We start from the raw sequence: 15,934 nt of genomic DNA, 5'->3' as shown, positions 1-15,934 counted from the left end.
TATACTAAGTAGCAATTAATCTAACCTCTCAACCCTTCCTCCATCCAAGAACCATCTCGAACAAGGCCCTAAAACAAAACCTTATTCAAATCCTTATTATTCTGCACCTTAATATTCCTCATAATCGCCACCGCAACGATAGCCAACCCCATAATGGCCGTGCCCGCAATCATCATATTCCGCTGCGCAAACGCATACGCATTCTGAATCGCGATTCTTGCCGGCGACCCAACCTCATACTTCAACTGCTCCTCCAGATCCTCATAGATCGTCTCCCACTTATCCTTGACGTTATCCGGAAGATACTCCCGCAGTTTCACAGGGAGGGTATTCGTCCAGATAGCACCGGAGATACTGCTGCCCACGGCGCCACCGATGTTACCGAACGTGCTCAGCAGCGCCAACATAGCAGCGTAGTCCTCATGCGACGACGCCGCAAGCACAGACACCTGCTCGATGAGGATGAGCGTACCCCCGCCCACAGCGAGGAAGATCTGACACATGCACATATACCCGACGTTATGGCCGGGGGCACGGAAATAGATCATCAACCCGCTGGCGAGAATGTACAGGGGCACAGCCAACCAGAGAAGCCATTTAAAGCGGCCGGTCCAGCGGATACAGAAGCCGCAGAGGATCAGCCAGATGGGGTCCATGAAGTCGAAGATGGCGGAGATGTAGCCGGCCTGGGTCAGGCTGGTGTTGTAGACGACTTGCAGGTAGGAGGTGAAGTAGCTGCCCCAGCAAGCGTAGGAGATCTGGTAGACGACGTCGATCAGGCAGGCGCCGATGACGGTGCGGTCGGTGAGCAGGTGGTAGGGGATGAAGGGCTTCGGGGCGAGGAAGCGTTCGTAGAAGCCGAAGGAGATGAGCACGCAGAAGCCGACGACCATCATGGCGATGATCTTGGGCGATTTCCATTGGTTTTCGGTGTTGCCGGCGATGTTGAAGGAGGTGAGGAAGAGGATTGTGCCGCCGATCATGAGGAAGATGCCGATGACTAGGATTGGGTGTGGTGAGTCAGTAAGGTGCGTGGGTTAGTATAAGCAGGAAGGATAGAGGGAGACTCACCGTCGAATTCGACCACGTAGAACCAAACGCTCTCATACCAGGTTCGGGTGCTGCGAGGCTTGTATTGCAGTCGACCCTCCTTGTCGGCCTTGCGCTTGGTCAATTGCCACACCGTGATCAAGGGCGCCGCGACCACGGGGAGAACAATGCAGATGGTTCCGTAGGCCCAACGCCAGTTCGTCTCGTGGAACTGGTTCGAGAGAGGCGAGCCGGAGAACGCAGTGATGATACCGGGCGAGGAGGTGACGGCAAACGCGATACCTCGATCGCGCAGCGAGGAAGTGTCCGAGGTCATCACGTCGATGCAGAAAATGGCACCTGTGAAACCGACAGTGTAGAATGCCTTTTATTGTGCCTGGATTAGCGATGCAAAGAACTAGAAGAAAGTCAGTCTGTCGGTAAACATACCTGGGCGGCACAGTATGTCGCAATGTTATTGCAGCCAGCCATCATGATCAAGCCCATAATGGCAATGACAAGCATGATGATGAACCCGGTGATACGATCCCACAAGTTCAGGACCTTGGCGATGGGCATCAAACACGCAGCGCCCATGACGCTGGTGATGACCGCGATCACGGAGAGCAGCGAGTGCTCCGAGAAATCACTAGTGATGTAGGCTCCCAGGTTGGCAGTCAAACTGCTATTGAGATAATTGATGAAATATACCAGCCACATGCTGTCTTCTCATTAGTCCGGGGGCCCGGATGAAGATATTTCATTCGGCTTTGCCTACCTCACATATGCAATAACCAGGTACGTCCGAGACCAGGTCTTCGTAACGGCCTCGGCAACTCGAACACCATCCTGCTGGTTTTCCTCCTCGGACAGCTCTGACTCTCGAGTTTGCTCTGGATCCAAGGAGACGGGCTCCTGAGTGACCTCGGCTGAGGGTTGAGGCTTGGTGGCGGACATGATGGGAGAGGATGCCATACTCCGTATAGTTGACAATAACCCTGCAAAACCAAGACCACCACGAGCCAAGAAAGAGGGAAAGGGCCATATTTAAACACGGGCCTCTGGGAATCATGGCCTACTCCATCCCTTGCGGTCCCACATAACGAGAGAGAATTTCCTGTACTAGAGCAAAGACCGAGTCCGGTCCCGCTCGCTATGTCTCCAAACACTTCCCGCCTAGACCTGGATGAGTTAGTGTGTCTTATTGCTGTTAACAAACCGAGCACCGACTCGTCCAATCCGAAAAGCCATTTGGTTAAATCCTTTTCCTCCTTGTGACCCGAGATCGGGGATTCCTGTGGGTTTGCGTGGCAAAGGAATACGGCCGAGTGCCTCTTTGAGAAGAGCACCGGGGCCAAGGGGCCAAAGTGCTTGATCTGATGCAAAGCAGGAAAAAAGAGAAAATAAGAAAAGGCTTCGGTGGACGCACTCGGATCTCGCCTTGGCCGGCGTTTTCCTGTCCCACGGATCTTATCTAATCGATCTCGAGGGGGCTCCACTCGGTGGTGGTTACTGGTAGCGGTAAAGACACGGTGGATTGCAATCTCCGAGCGTCGACCATGGTTGCCTGGCATGGGCGCACATTTCGCTCCGAGATAACTTCTAGTGCATTGATTGATAACTTTGCTTCTCCGAGTCATGCCCTCCGTCTCCGTTTGGGCCCACGTCGTGGGACAAGGCATGAGCATGAGGTTTGACATCTGATCTGATTGCTACTCACACTAGTTGACACTCGACCGATTACGTTTCCCATCCCATCAGGGTTAAACCCTCATTTAAGAAGAAATCATGGCGATGACTACAGATTCCCTCTTTCATCAGATTCGCAGTACAGTGCAGTGAAGTGCACACTGTATTGACTACGAGCCTGACCTCAACCTCGCTTAGAATTCGACTCTGGCCATGATGCCAACGACCGTTTCGCCTCCACCAAATTTCGGCCCCCAGTCCGGTCAAGAAAAGTCTGCGTTTTGGCCTTGGTAGCGCTGTTATTACGCGCCTTAAATCTCCACTCCTAGCTGTTTGCTCCCCGTCTAGACTTGCGCTCGGAATTCGCGGCATCCACGCATTATACGAGGTGTGGGGGATGCTAATTGAACTAGAGGTTAGAGCCAGTCGCCACAGGAGCTTGCTGCTCGGTCTTTCTTGCGCTCTTGGGCGAGACTGGCATGGTTCTTCGCAAGTTCTGCCGCGGTCAGACGAAAGGTGTTGATGCATCCTGCTAGTGGAGGCGTCTGCTTCGTTCTCTAACTATCTATGCTATATTTCCTTTCATCACTGCCCAGCCCAAAAGACTGTTGTTTAGTATGTGTACGTGGCTTCCGTCATTTCCCAATTCAAACAGCGAGGCCGGCACGCCGACCCCGGTGAGTTTCAGGTTCATAACCAGGTTGGATGCTCGCCGAGTGTCAGTAGCAGGCAGTGTAAGGAATCAAGTTTTACGTACGGAGTACCCAGATGCAAATTACGTTATTATGCCTATTTCCGAGGTGAAAAATCAGCCCTAGCCACACCTTTTCGGCAACAATCGCTCCATCGTAAATGGTCTAGCTTATTCCAGCACTTGAATCGGCAGAGCGATGTGGCGCTGATGGTAAGTTGTCCGGTAAATTCCGAAGATATCACGCGATGAACGCAGCCCTAACTATCTGGACGTTACTTTCTCTCCAACAGTGGCCAAGAGACTCGAGTCGGGCGATAGGGACGATCTGTAGGTAAATCTGTAGATCTGTAGATCTTCCCTACACGGTAGACAGTTCCGAGTTTTCATTATATTCCTCTTCGCTTTTGCTCAAGGGAAGTGTCAAGAGAAATTCTACACGATTCGCTAAGTTCTAGGCTATGACATTGGGAAACGAGACAAAAGAAAACATTGAGCGTTTTCTGGCTCTGAGCTTGTCTTGAATAGCGCGGGAGCTGCAAATGAATGTTTACCTCCATTTAACAAATGAAAGCCATAAATCTCTAAAAGTTCCTAATTGAGAGTAGACGAGGCGCAGGCAATCGTTTAACTACGCTGCACAGAGCAAGATCTCGATGCCTGGCGGCGTAGGCTGTTTATATTATACATTACCAAAATCCCTTCTAGTAGAAGAACACCTCGCCTTAGAACGGCTTTGTTATGACGAGACTTACAACCTGCTAATACACCGGCTTGTAGCATCATCTCTCCTTTAGAAAACGCTGTATCCTTCAAAGAAGCTTGGTCGGCAAACCGTGTCTCACACTTCCTCACACCCAATCAACCTACGCCAGGACGGCATAACCGTCCACAAAAGTCATTTCCAAGCATTCATTGTACATCTACGACCACGATTAATCAACCTCCCACAACAACACCGGACAACCAACTCTACATATTACTTCAACAACGGCCCGGTCAACACGTTTCAACACAGATCTACATGCGCGGGGACCAAAACATGGCCAAGCAGGACCGGCAAGTAGTCTTCACCGGTGGCATGCATATAAAGAAAGAAATAACCCACCAATAAATACCAAGTCGGAAGCAGTCCGATCGAGGATGTTAATATGCCGAGAGATGGACGGACGCGGGTTTGGCTTGTCCCGTCTCGGTCCGCTGGACCGAGCAGGAACTGTTTGTCTGTAGAGTGTCATGTCTGGGCAGAGGGGGAGAGGTCTGGGCAGGTGAGTTGTATTGCTCCGGTGTGTATATTTGTGTTAGTGTTTCTTGGGGTTTGGTTTGAGATGGTAGTAGTTTACTGGTCAAGGGAATAGTCCGCGATATGATATATATTATATTGATATGGGCGGAAAGACAGAACATGAAACATAAAACAGGATAAGAGATAAGGCACACAGGAGGGAGAGAGGAGATAAAGAAAAGAGAAAAGTCCATTAAGTCCCATGATACTTGTCTTCTCCTCCCCTCGCCAAGGATACTACTACGAAGTGTCTTCCTCCTTATGCATATCTGCAAGTTAGAGCTGGGCGGGCGAGCGGGCCAAGACTTGATTTCACATCCTTGATAATTAGAGGAGACACTCGGCAGGAAATAAGACGACAGGGGTATCTATATGCATAAGCACGCACACGCACACGAAACAACACAGTCCAGCCCAGTCGAGTCTAGTCCAGTCCAATCTAATTGAGCCCAAGAAAGTCTACGAGAACATCGACACGCAGAATCCTGTTCCTAATCTCCCATGAACATGAAGTCTTATCAGCAGGTGCACAACGCGGACATATCATTGGCAGGGAGCCTGCAGAAGGGGCCTTGGTCTTTCCAGGTGGCGTTCTGGTCAGGTCTTGCGCAAGGGATACGGATTGGGGGCTTGGCTGTAGAATGTGGGACAGACAGGCCTCCTCAGGAGACTGGACTTTGGGAATACGCAATCTGCAGTCAAGTAGGTGTCTATTCATGTATACGTATGCATGCACGGAGTACGTGGCAGTATTAATATCATGTGCGGTAGAAGTACAGTATGGACGCCCAGACCACCTATCACCCCCCAAGAGTAAGATGATCGACGTAGTCTGGTTCCATACCCAAGTACCTAATTTATCCGTGATATTACTCAGGACGAATGACGTGGGGGCCGTTTAGGAAATAAAATCCCCGTTTGTTGCCTAAACTGTTGGTGAGACGTATGTATGAAGAACCGGGGGGAGCATGTTGGTCTGAGATAAGTTTGATAAGCCGGGAGCCGGGAGGCGGGGACAAGAGTCTTATGGTTGGTTCGTTAGGGATTCGGTTTGAGACTGCGTCGGCTCTTATTTTATGCTTTCTTTTCATGTTTATTTTTGGGGGCGCTCTTTGGATTTGAACGGGTGGGAGGGCGAAGCAGGCAGTTCGGATTAGAATACCGTTTGATGAGATGGAAATGAGACGACGGGGATCTGATTACTCCTTGAGGAACTGAAAATCAAGCGACGGATTCGGTAAGAAAAGGTCGATCCATCGGGAGGGATCCCGATGGTTTTGGCGGTGATATCATATCCTTCGGTGTATTGATGTGGACTAGACTACCTACAGTCTCATCTAGTTGGCTGGAAAATCCAATGCAATCTGCAGAGGACGGATGGATGCTACCCAAGACATTGACAAGACACCGAACTGATCCTTCCCCGTCTACGTAGGAACCAGATCGGCAATCACATATCTTCAGTCTACACTCTACGCTCCCCTCCTCCCTCCAGGGGTTCTTGGCGGTCGGACCGAGGGCGATCTGCTGGTCTATTGTTGCTTGGCAGTGGAACGTAAGCTGTATTTATCAGATGGCACAAGACTTGGCGGATATCAACTCGTCTGCTTGGCAAACATTCATGCCCCCTTTTCTCCGGGGACCAACTGTACAGCGTGGGATGGTATCATGGACATGGTAAGATGACAGGATAGATGTGAAAGCTAAAAGACAAAGAAAGAAAGAAGACTTGACACTGCACCCTCCCCTTTGTTGTCCGTCCCAAAAAGAAGAAAAAGGAAAGATGAACAAAAAAGAAAGAACGTCAGGTCAGCATGGCCGGTACACCGAGGCTGACGTGATCGTGTCCAGCGCGATTCATGCAGTGAGAATGCTTGATTTGCTCATGATTCGTAGCTAGTTTCTGGCGTTGCTGGCATCGTGACCCAGGTACAAGAAGCCGCTGGGCAGAGGCGAGACGGCTCCCAGCGGGGAATCGGTTGAAGCGGTCGAGGATTGACTGCTGGAGCGCTCACGGGTCGAAGAAGCCCGGCTTGCAATTTCAGGCTGGTCGGCAGCGGCGACAGAGAGAGGGCCGGATTGGATAGGGGCCAAAACGAGGAACTTGTGAGTGGGAGTGTTGGAGAACATTCTGGCAGAGGTTTTAGATGAAAAACACGGTAGCTTGGAAAAGGCTTGAGGGGCAGGACTTTGAGAGTCTGAAGATTTTGTTTTTCTCAAAAGGCAGAAAGATGGATGAAGGATGATGAAGAGCAAGCCGTCTCGGTTGGATTCGGCTACCTATTTATACTTGTGAGGGTACTGGCCAAGCAGGGTCTCTGCGAGAAGAGGGGCAACGAGGTTTGTGGGTGAATCCGGGACAAATGTCGATCGACTATTGCCAGCCCATATGCAGAGTACAAAGACCAAGAGGGAGAGACAAAGGTCCTCAGCTCCAAGCGACCAATTCTTCCTGTCCGATGGTGGATCGGACACGCTGAATTTCGTAATTCACATGTTTCACGCCTGCTTATCAGAGAAGGCGGGGCCCCGAAGGACGTCATTATTGGAAGATCTCCCCCTTCGTGTGCATCTCTTGGCTCCAGCACATCTTTTTACCCCGGGCTCATTGGATAGATCATCCTTCTGAGGGAACATCCAGGAAAAGCGCCAAGCGGGAGTTATCGATTGGTTGCGCAAGCCGAAATGTTGTCCCTCGTACAAGCTAAGCTGGGCCGACGCGACCCGAAAATTCAGCCTCGGATGATCAGCAACCAGGGAGGAAAGCCAAGAAACGTGCCCTGACTATTGATTGGGATTGAACCATCATCCATTCGAAAGGTTTCCATAGTCCGGAGGATGTCGTTCTCCCCCACAAAGTGCCACCAAGTGGAAATGTGGAATGAGTGGGGGGAAAGGGGATTGATTGCCTTCTTACTCGAACTGCGTCAGGATTCACCAAGGGCATTCCTTTGGCCAGCCACATGACCTCGACGAACTATTTCCAATTTGCTTGGCAAGCATAGCTCATGTTCATCCCACCACTCCTTTTGGCAATCGGTGAGACTTTCTAGAATCTGTAGGTAAGCGCCTGTTGAATCCTGAAAAGACAAACGGGCTGGGGAGGTTCGTTGGATTTCAACGGGCGCGAAGCTGAAGCTGGGACCATCGCATTTTAATGATCCTGCGGGAATGCATCGAACGGGGGTGATTATCCGGGGCAGCGAGATATATATAAACCGCAGACGCCAATCAGGCGCAAATGACGATGAGGCAATGCCATTTGAGTTCTGGTAAGGCAGAATGAAGAGGAGAAAAGAGAGCCAAAACGGACCCCAAAATCGACGGCCAAAAAAAGAAACGGCCGCAGCACTGGCCAGGTCACGTGTTCCAGAGCCTCTTCCGCATCAACAATCAAGTCGTTTCTCTCTCAATCACCTTCTTTCCCAGCTCTCTTTCCCCTCCCCAGCCCTAGAAGCTTGCGGTTTTCGTGACCCGCTCGGCTTGCTTCACAGAGCCAACGGCGGCTAGAAGAAGGCCGTGCCATCACGCTGCGACCTGTCAATTGTCGCCGTCTTAGCGCCCCCATTCTCCGCGCCGTATCGCTCGACCATTCGGCTTGTGGCGCGGATGCTCAGCGGCTGAAATGAGAACGGGGCGTACTGGCAGCCAGAGAAGATTGCTTCCCTCGCAGTACTATAGCGCCGCAAGTGCTGTGCCGACACCTTAAATCCATTGTCACCTTTAGGTGAGCTTGAGGGCCCGAGGGCCGAGCTGCTGGTGAAAAACGACGCAAGAACGATAGGCGGAGAATGCTTTGCACTGCCGGACACTAAGTTAGCTGACTATACTATAGAGAAACTCTGTGCCATTATCACACCAACGGGGCTTGTCTTTTTGCACTCACGATCAATGCTATCACTTAGCTCGGGCCCCAATTGCTTGCCGCTCTTCGAACGGTCTTGTCTCCGAGAGTAAAAAAAAGAGGAAGGCACAAAGAAAAAAAAAAAAAAAGTAAACTAATAGTCACATCAAATAGAAAACAAAAATCGCTCATGACTTCATGACTTGCAGATGTCACCAACTGCGTTTAACATGTTGACCTCCATACATTGGTCGGTTTTCCAAGACAGCGAAACCAAGACTGATGTGATGGCAGTGTAGCTCTTGCAGATTCAATCTCTTTCTTTCCAATCTACTGGAGGCCCCCAAAGGCATCGCCTTGAGGCCCTCCATTATGCCTTGGCTGAATCCGCAGGAGGTTGCTTGATCGGTTGATGTTGATGTGGGACAGAAATGCCCAGAAGCTGCGGCGCCTCTGACTGGAGCAGCAGAGTGGCCTATGAGCCAGACCTCCACCACGAAATTTCCCGCACTGCGCAACCAGGTACGCGAACATCGGAGCCGAAAGGGCATGGCCTCCGGGAGTACCATGCTGATACCGGGACGATCACGTTGGCCTGCGTTTTTCCCAGACATCATCCTTGTTCTCCCCTCCTCTGTCGAGGGCCAAAACGAGCACATGATAAGGGGATGCCTGACAGGCATCTCATCTTTTGATGTAAGGACCGGACAGGTGAATTCTTTTGCTTGCGTGACATTCGTCAGATGCACCGTCTGGAACAGTGTATGGTTGCGACATGACCCCGAAGGGGGTGTGAACACTGTTGGTCGGGTACGAGAATTGATTTGATAGCGCAGTCGTTGGCTTTTTTCACCTGCATATGTGACAAGCCCTCTCCATCCAGACGACTGCCGTATTACCTTGAAGATGATGTCAGGTTATTTTCCCATGATGCATCTGCGGAACTCTAATGAAAGCTCGGGGCAGGGGGTTGCCATCGGACCCTGCCTATGACCTGGATTACCGCGACACCCCATTAACCTGCCTTAGGGGGGAAAAGGAAATCAAGAACCTGACCCCCCTCCAGACAAAAACGCCACTGTCGCAGGTGATCCGCATAACCGCAATACTGTCCCCCTGCTGTTGGGGATATCTGGTGCAGTAGTTCTCGGGAGGCCGCGAGCTTCGATTTGCTGTTTGAATCATCCGTTGGGAGACATTCATTTGAACGTGATGTAGATCGAGTCACCAACTACTACGGCGCAATCTTATACAACCTTTTGGGAAGGAGGACGAGGGAAAAAGATCAACTTGCATGTGTAGTTCTATTATTACCCTGACTCATCTTTCTACAATTTCTCTTGGTTTCGTACGCAATCTTTTTTATTTTTTTTTCTTTCCCTTTAATTTCCCATTATTACATTTTTGGGGGCCTCCTGGATAATGATTTTCATTTTTTATTTTTTTAATAATTGCTGGTGTAGCTGGGTATTATTGCGGCACAGTCGACCGCAGTCATTCTCTATCATTTCGGATTGAAGCCAGGGCCGGGAGATTCTTATTTAAAGGCTTCTTTGACCCGACCAAAACTCAGAACATCATCACAACAGTTTCCTCTCCAGTTCACTCTTCAAGGGAAAAAGCGTCTTTGATCCCGAAGCCTTCTCCATCGATTGACACTACCCCAAGAAAAAAATCGTCCGTTGGACCCCAAGCCGTTCTCCTACTACTTTTACTTTAAAACCATATCGCACCACTTCTTTCACACCTTTCGAACTTCCACAAAGGAACAATTCTCAAAATGTGCTCTCAATACTTCTACAAGTACGACTGTGGCTGCACTCACCCCGAGGGCGATGTCGTCTACTGTGCAAAGAGAGGCACTTCTTGCACCGGTGTGAGACAGCAGGTCCGCCGACGTGAGGGTTACAACTGCCCTGCCCATGGAGGTTAGATAGTACAAGAGCGAGGTGAGTAGCGCGCATGGACCAACTCTTGGAGATCATCTCCCAGAGCCGAGCATTTTTTAGAGTCAAGTTTTTCCCCCTTCGGTGGCTGACTGAGCGCCTATAGGAATATGGAGGGAGACATGAGAGAAAAAATGACCTCAAGGCTGTGAGAGCTTCGATCGATCGCCGGCCCTTCGATATGCGCTGTTCTTCTTTTCCACCGAGTTCGCAGCTCTCGTGAAATCTGGTCCTCTCTGTCTCTTGTCTCTTCCATCGACAACCCGCAACATCTCGAGCTCTGTGTATTTCTTGACCGCTTCTATGTATTTTCAAGAGACATTTTTCGGCGACGACTACATTTGATTTGCAAAGAGAAAACGAAAGAAAAATTCACCCAAAAAAATCTGCCTTTATCTTTGTTATTGCTTGGGCCTGTTACCACTGATCAACGTTTCTATAACTACCCCCTACAGCATTATGCATATATGTCTTATGTTTTGTTCTTGAGTTTTATTTTGCTTTGAGTTCTGATTGTTCTTGGATTCCTGCTCTGCTCTGTTACTTTCGCTTCTTTTCGCTCTCTCGGGTTAAAGGAACTTGTTTCCAACTGCCCACATGGAGCTATTCTCTTCTCCAGCGAGCCGCTGACTTTTCTCTTTTTCTTTCTGAACCCTTTTACTGTTTTTGCTCGCGTGCATGCTAGTCAAGATTCAAGATGCACTGCTTGTCGAGACGTCAGTCAGTCAGTCAGTGGTTGGTTTTGATGTCGCAGGATAGTTTTAGTTTAATGTTACGTTCCTTCGTGCTTTCATTCATTCCTATTGAGACTCCTATTGTAGATTCTTCTCTGGATCAGACAATCCTTCCTATTCTCGGTGGTACAGTAGCATTGCGCCTTGAACCCGTTGAAGCTACGCATGCATGGGCCAACTATCGAAAAGTAAGATTGCACTACGGCAACACTAGAAGATGAAGAACATCACACTACGGTATAGAGTTAGATTAAATTTTAAATTGAAACGAGGGATTTGTATTTCCAGTCTTTGACGCTCTGAAAAGTGAAAACTAAGTGTTCCTGTTCCGAGACGCGTCGGGGTGGCCGATGGAGACAGTTTCGGGAAGAACCAATATTGCCTCTTATCTTTTGGGAAGGCGGGAGAGACCAGTTCCAGGGAAACCATCTTCCTATGATTTCATTGTGATTGTAATTCCCCTGTGGCACATGTGGCAAAGGAGGTATGCCTTAAGTCCTTTACTCCCTTCGAGGAGGTTGATCTACAAAGATTAATTTGGCCGGCACAGCGGTGCATAGAAAACCAGGCCATCGGTGCCCAATTCATTTTTCAACCCCTGTGATCGTGTTATCTCGTGTGTGCGTGGGTGGTCCCAATCGCTTATACAACCCTACTATTTTGGGGGATTAAAAAATTTTCCCCGGGGTCCTGGACAAGATATGATTAGCAGCGGTGCACCTGCGGCTGCATTAGCACCGCAGACAACTCTCGTCATCTGATGTCGAACCGTCAAATCAGACAGAGACGGAGCACAGACGCCAGCTGGTGGCGATCCTCGCTGACAGGAGCCAACGAAGAACGCGGGAAGTCAAAGGGTGACCTGACTCAGTGAGGGTTAAGGGAAGGGACCCGCGCGTATATTAGCGAGGATGAGTTGCCTGGCTCACCACACCCGGGTGTGCTAGGAAGAATTGGGTATTTCCAAACTTTGGATGCCGAGAAAACCCCGTGTTCATTTCCCAGAGATTGCGAAGAATTTCTTCAGCACATAGGGGATCGGGAAGTTGATTCTCTCTCTCGCTCCCCAAAGGAAGACTGTCTGAGTTTGAGAACGGGGTAGGCGCTACACCATCTGCGAGTCCACGACCGCAACGACAGGTAGGTGGCGTAATTTTTCACAACGCCAAGATCATTTGACGGCTGTTGAAAGAGGTAGATGCGGAGACTCCGGTGCAACCTGTCTGCGGATCGGCCACAAGAGAGGAGAGCATGTCGTAGTGGGTTGAGACAACAGGACGGGGATTAAAACGAACAACAGAAATACTCCCGAAAAGTTGACCCCCCTGTCGAGTCGTTCCATGGATGACAGCTCATTAGGCCCAAAATCACACCAATGAACGCCGCAGAACGTCACAAGTGTTGGCTGCCAGAATAGCATGATATGTGATGGAACCCTTTGATAGTAGTCTCTTGGAAGAAACTTGGTGGCACAGTGAAAATGGGCCCGATGAAGACCCCGGAATGATCCATCTCAGCTGGCGCACACTCTACTGATGTGATTGCGCCGGACAGCGCCGCAGAACTGTGCCATCCCCTAAAAGAATGGCCGACGCAGAGCCGGAATATTTGCGGACCCAGACTGCTGGGTCAGTAGGCCCAAAGCGGTGTGAGCGCCGTTTGCCGGGGAAACGGGGTCCCCAAAGTGTCAATCATGGAAGACCCTGGGTCATCCCAAAAACTTCGAAATGCCTTTTCATCATCATTCATATCTATTCCACTCGAGGCTGCTGGGATGCCACGAGCAGATGGGACCTGCCCCTGTCAGGTGTCGTCGCCGACGTCGTGCGGTTTGTTGACCGTCACGTGGACGTCACGTGGGGTGCCCGGCCGGATGGAGCAGGCGCGACCCTCCAGTTCAGCCTCAGGCTCTCAGCTCTAGGCTATACCGAGTACTGCCCTCCATCTCGTCCTCTTTCTTGCCTGACCCTAAAATAATCGCTCAGCCTCATAAGTCGTCGTTATCATAAATCAGTACTACCATACAGACCATCTTGCTTACGGACTTCGCTTCGATCACTCAGCAGGGATGTTGGCAACGTCTTGTCCGGAAATCTCTCGTCGCGAATCGGACCAAGCCACTCAAAGTGTCAATAAATAAACGATTCCGTATGGTTAGCGCGAGAGAAGAAACCGCAGGGGCGTTGCTAGCCGGGAAAGATTTGGGCTTCTCACAAGATTGCAACTTCTGCGTCAATTGAGAGAACAGGAGCTGACACAACAGTTCCCCAAGGAGATCGAAGAATAATGCCGTTTCCGTCGCCGCCTTTGAAGAAACAACCCTGAATGACATCATGCCAGTTAAATTCCGGTCACCAAAGAAAAGCGAGATCCTCTGTGTATAGGGCAAAAATTTTGAAACATGGGGACGGTACAACTCATCATTGCCCACACAACAGGCTACGCCGAGCACGAGGAGCAACTGGCAATGTCTTAGTGACGATGCCATCCATTCTTCGTAATTGGTGCAATGACCAATTCTCTCTATCATAACAGAGACGAAATGGAGCATTACGTCAATGAGCAGATCCGCCCCATTATCGACCCCATATCTCACTCGTTGGTTGTTACAGCATCTGCTTACTAGATTTTGGGGCCAAACGCTTTGATACAGTATATCATTCGCTGAATTACCCCTGCACCCTGTCTGATCGTTTGAGCTCTGGCCATGGTTAATTTTATCTTGGGACGCCTTGTCTTGTAAGGCTGAGGCGGCGTCAATGCAACGTGCCTATGTATAGAGTCTATTCTGGACTACATCTATGCTGGAGGAGGTCTCTGACTCAGTCACCGGGATTGTGATGTTGAAGTGGTAGCATGCCATATCATTCCTAATTCATGTCCTGCTCGGGGTTTGAATTCCATGTAGCATTTCCGGTAGTTGTACACAGTATAATCACACATGAGTCAAGTACTGTAGATGTCATGTGAAACGACGATTCTGGTGCACGTGACTGTGGTCCTTGCAAGCCGCCAAGAGAGTGACGTTGCGGCTTCATCCCGTCGCGTCTGCTTTGCTTCGGCATTCCACAACTCCACAATCCCCCTCCCTGTCGAGATATACTGGTCGCACATGTAATGTCCATAGACGTTAACTGGAGGACTGCCACCTCTGGTCCAGACGGTGAGGCTCTGGCGGAGCGCATTCGCTCCTTCATTCACGATAGGTTCCAGCAGGTGGCCCTCCCTCGTTTCATCCGATCCGTTCAAGTCCATTCTTTCGACTTCGGAACCATTCCGCCCGACCTTGAGATCAAGGACCTCTGCGAGCCCTTTGCCGATTTCTACGAAGAAGACGAAGATGATGAGACGTCCGAGGTGTCGGAGGAGTACGTCTCCGACCACGGCAATCAGTGGCACGGGCATTCTGATCTCAACGAACCCCCATTTCGAGACGACTTGGCTATGAATCACCCGCTACGCGATCCATTCGATGATGACTATCAACCTTCGGCTCTGCGATCACCAATGCCCTTAGGCGACCATCTGAATCCTCATTTCCTCCCCCGCGCTGGCACTCCTGGCATTCCTGGCGGAACGTCAACATTGGGCTATCACCTCATGTCCATTGGTGGACTGTCGGGGACACAAACCCCTCTTGCTGCGGTCGCCGGCGGAACTCCCTTTGCGAGTGGCTGGACAGATCCTGGTATGCGGTCTGGAAACATACATCTTCCATCGACTCCGACCCGTACGCATCACACCCGCCCGGACGCCGACATCGATTCTAGCAATCCGGCCTCGCGCCCCTCGACATCGAGTACCCACCCGTCTCATCCGTCTGGGTCACATAGAAATAGCGGGGAGAGTACAATGGGCAAAGACGGATCGCATCGGCATGGGGAGAGTGACGGCGCACAAGGCGATCCTCTGCGACTACCACCTCGAATGAGGGAGCGCAAGCCTGAAGATTTCCAGGTTATGTGTCACGCCAAATATGCGGGGGACATCCGGCTGTCGTTGACTGCGGAGATTCTGCTCGACTATCCGATGCCTAGCTTTGTGGGACTACCTCTGAAGCTCAACGTAACCGGTCTCACTTTCGACGGAGTTGCAGTCATCGCCTACATTCGAAAACGCGTTCATTTTTGCTTCCTATCCGCCGAGGATGCAGATGCTTTGATAGGATCTGATCAACAGGAGACCGGGGACCAGACCGAACATGGCCGGTCCGGGGCCGATCCCTCCACGTCACCTAAACGCCAAGGGGGGCTACTGCGAGAAATTCGCGTCGAGAGTGAGATCGGCCGCAAAGAAGACGGGAAACAAGTCCTGAAGAATGTTGGAAAGGTTGAGCGGTTTGTTCTGGCTCAGGTGCGACGTATCTTCGAGGAAGAACTTGTTTTCCCGAGCTTCTGGACATTTCTCATCTAGGTATTACGAAGGAACGAGCCATCAACCGTGTAATCTGGATATACTTTCTTTCTGGGACATACTTTCTTGTGAATTATACCCTAATAAAATATCAATATAGACAAGCATTTACATTTCAAAGTCATGTTCACTAATCCTCAGCCATGGAACTGTCATTGACGCATAGTCCAACCAAACAACGACGGTCAGGTGACAGAGCAAACCCTTGCTCAAAAAACAACCATTTTCAAGAATCGCCGAAGACACTCACGCCGGATCAGCCATCTTTTCCCCCCTGTCCTCACTCATTATCATAAAATCTGT

The 15,934-nt window shown here is 50.4% G+C and overlaps 3 protein-coding genes across 3 annotated transcripts; 1 reads left to right on the top strand and 2 right to left on the bottom strand.

The window, feature by feature from the left end:
* Positions 1–68: 68 nt before the first annotated feature.
* Positions 69–1,986, bottom strand: mirD (putative MFS siderophore iron transporter; the record flags this gene model as incomplete). The annotated part of the gene is made up of 4 exons (XM_046091649.1): positions 69–1,000; positions 1,072–1,414; positions 1,480–1,750; positions 1,808–1,986. The coding sequence occupies 4 exons, from the start codon at positions 1,984–1,986 to the stop codon at positions 69–71; spliced, it is 1,725 nt and encodes a 574-aa protein (XP_045947626.1).
* Positions 1,987–6,590: 4,604 nt separating this feature from the next.
* On the bottom strand, positions 6,591–6,824 carry LDX57_009906 (uncharacterized protein; the record flags this gene model as incomplete). Its single annotated transcript, XM_046091648.1, has 1 exon — positions 6,591–6,824. One exon carries the CDS (start codon positions 6,822–6,824, stop codon positions 6,591–6,593), a length of 234 nt encoding a protein of 77 aa, XP_045947625.1.
* A 7,511-nt stretch (positions 6,825–14,335) lies between these two features.
* mdm12 (ERMES complex subunit MDM12) lies at positions 14,336–15,631 on the top strand (the record flags this gene model as incomplete). The annotated part of the gene is made up of 1 exon (XM_046091647.1): positions 14,336–15,631. The coding sequence occupies one exon, from the start codon at positions 14,336–14,338 to the stop codon at positions 15,629–15,631; it is 1,296 nt and encodes a 431-aa protein (XP_045947624.1).
* Positions 15,632–15,934: the final 303 nt, after the last annotated feature.

Source organism: Aspergillus melleus, assembly GCF_016097325.1.
Source record: "Aspergillus melleus strain CBS 546.65 chromosome Unknown contig6, whole genome shotgun sequence".
Taxonomy (NCBI): domain Eukaryota; kingdom Fungi; phylum Ascomycota; class Eurotiomycetes; order Eurotiales; family Aspergillaceae; genus Aspergillus; species Aspergillus melleus.
Note: the sequence above shows the minus strand (reverse complement) of the source record. Positions and strands in the feature narration are given on the sequence as shown.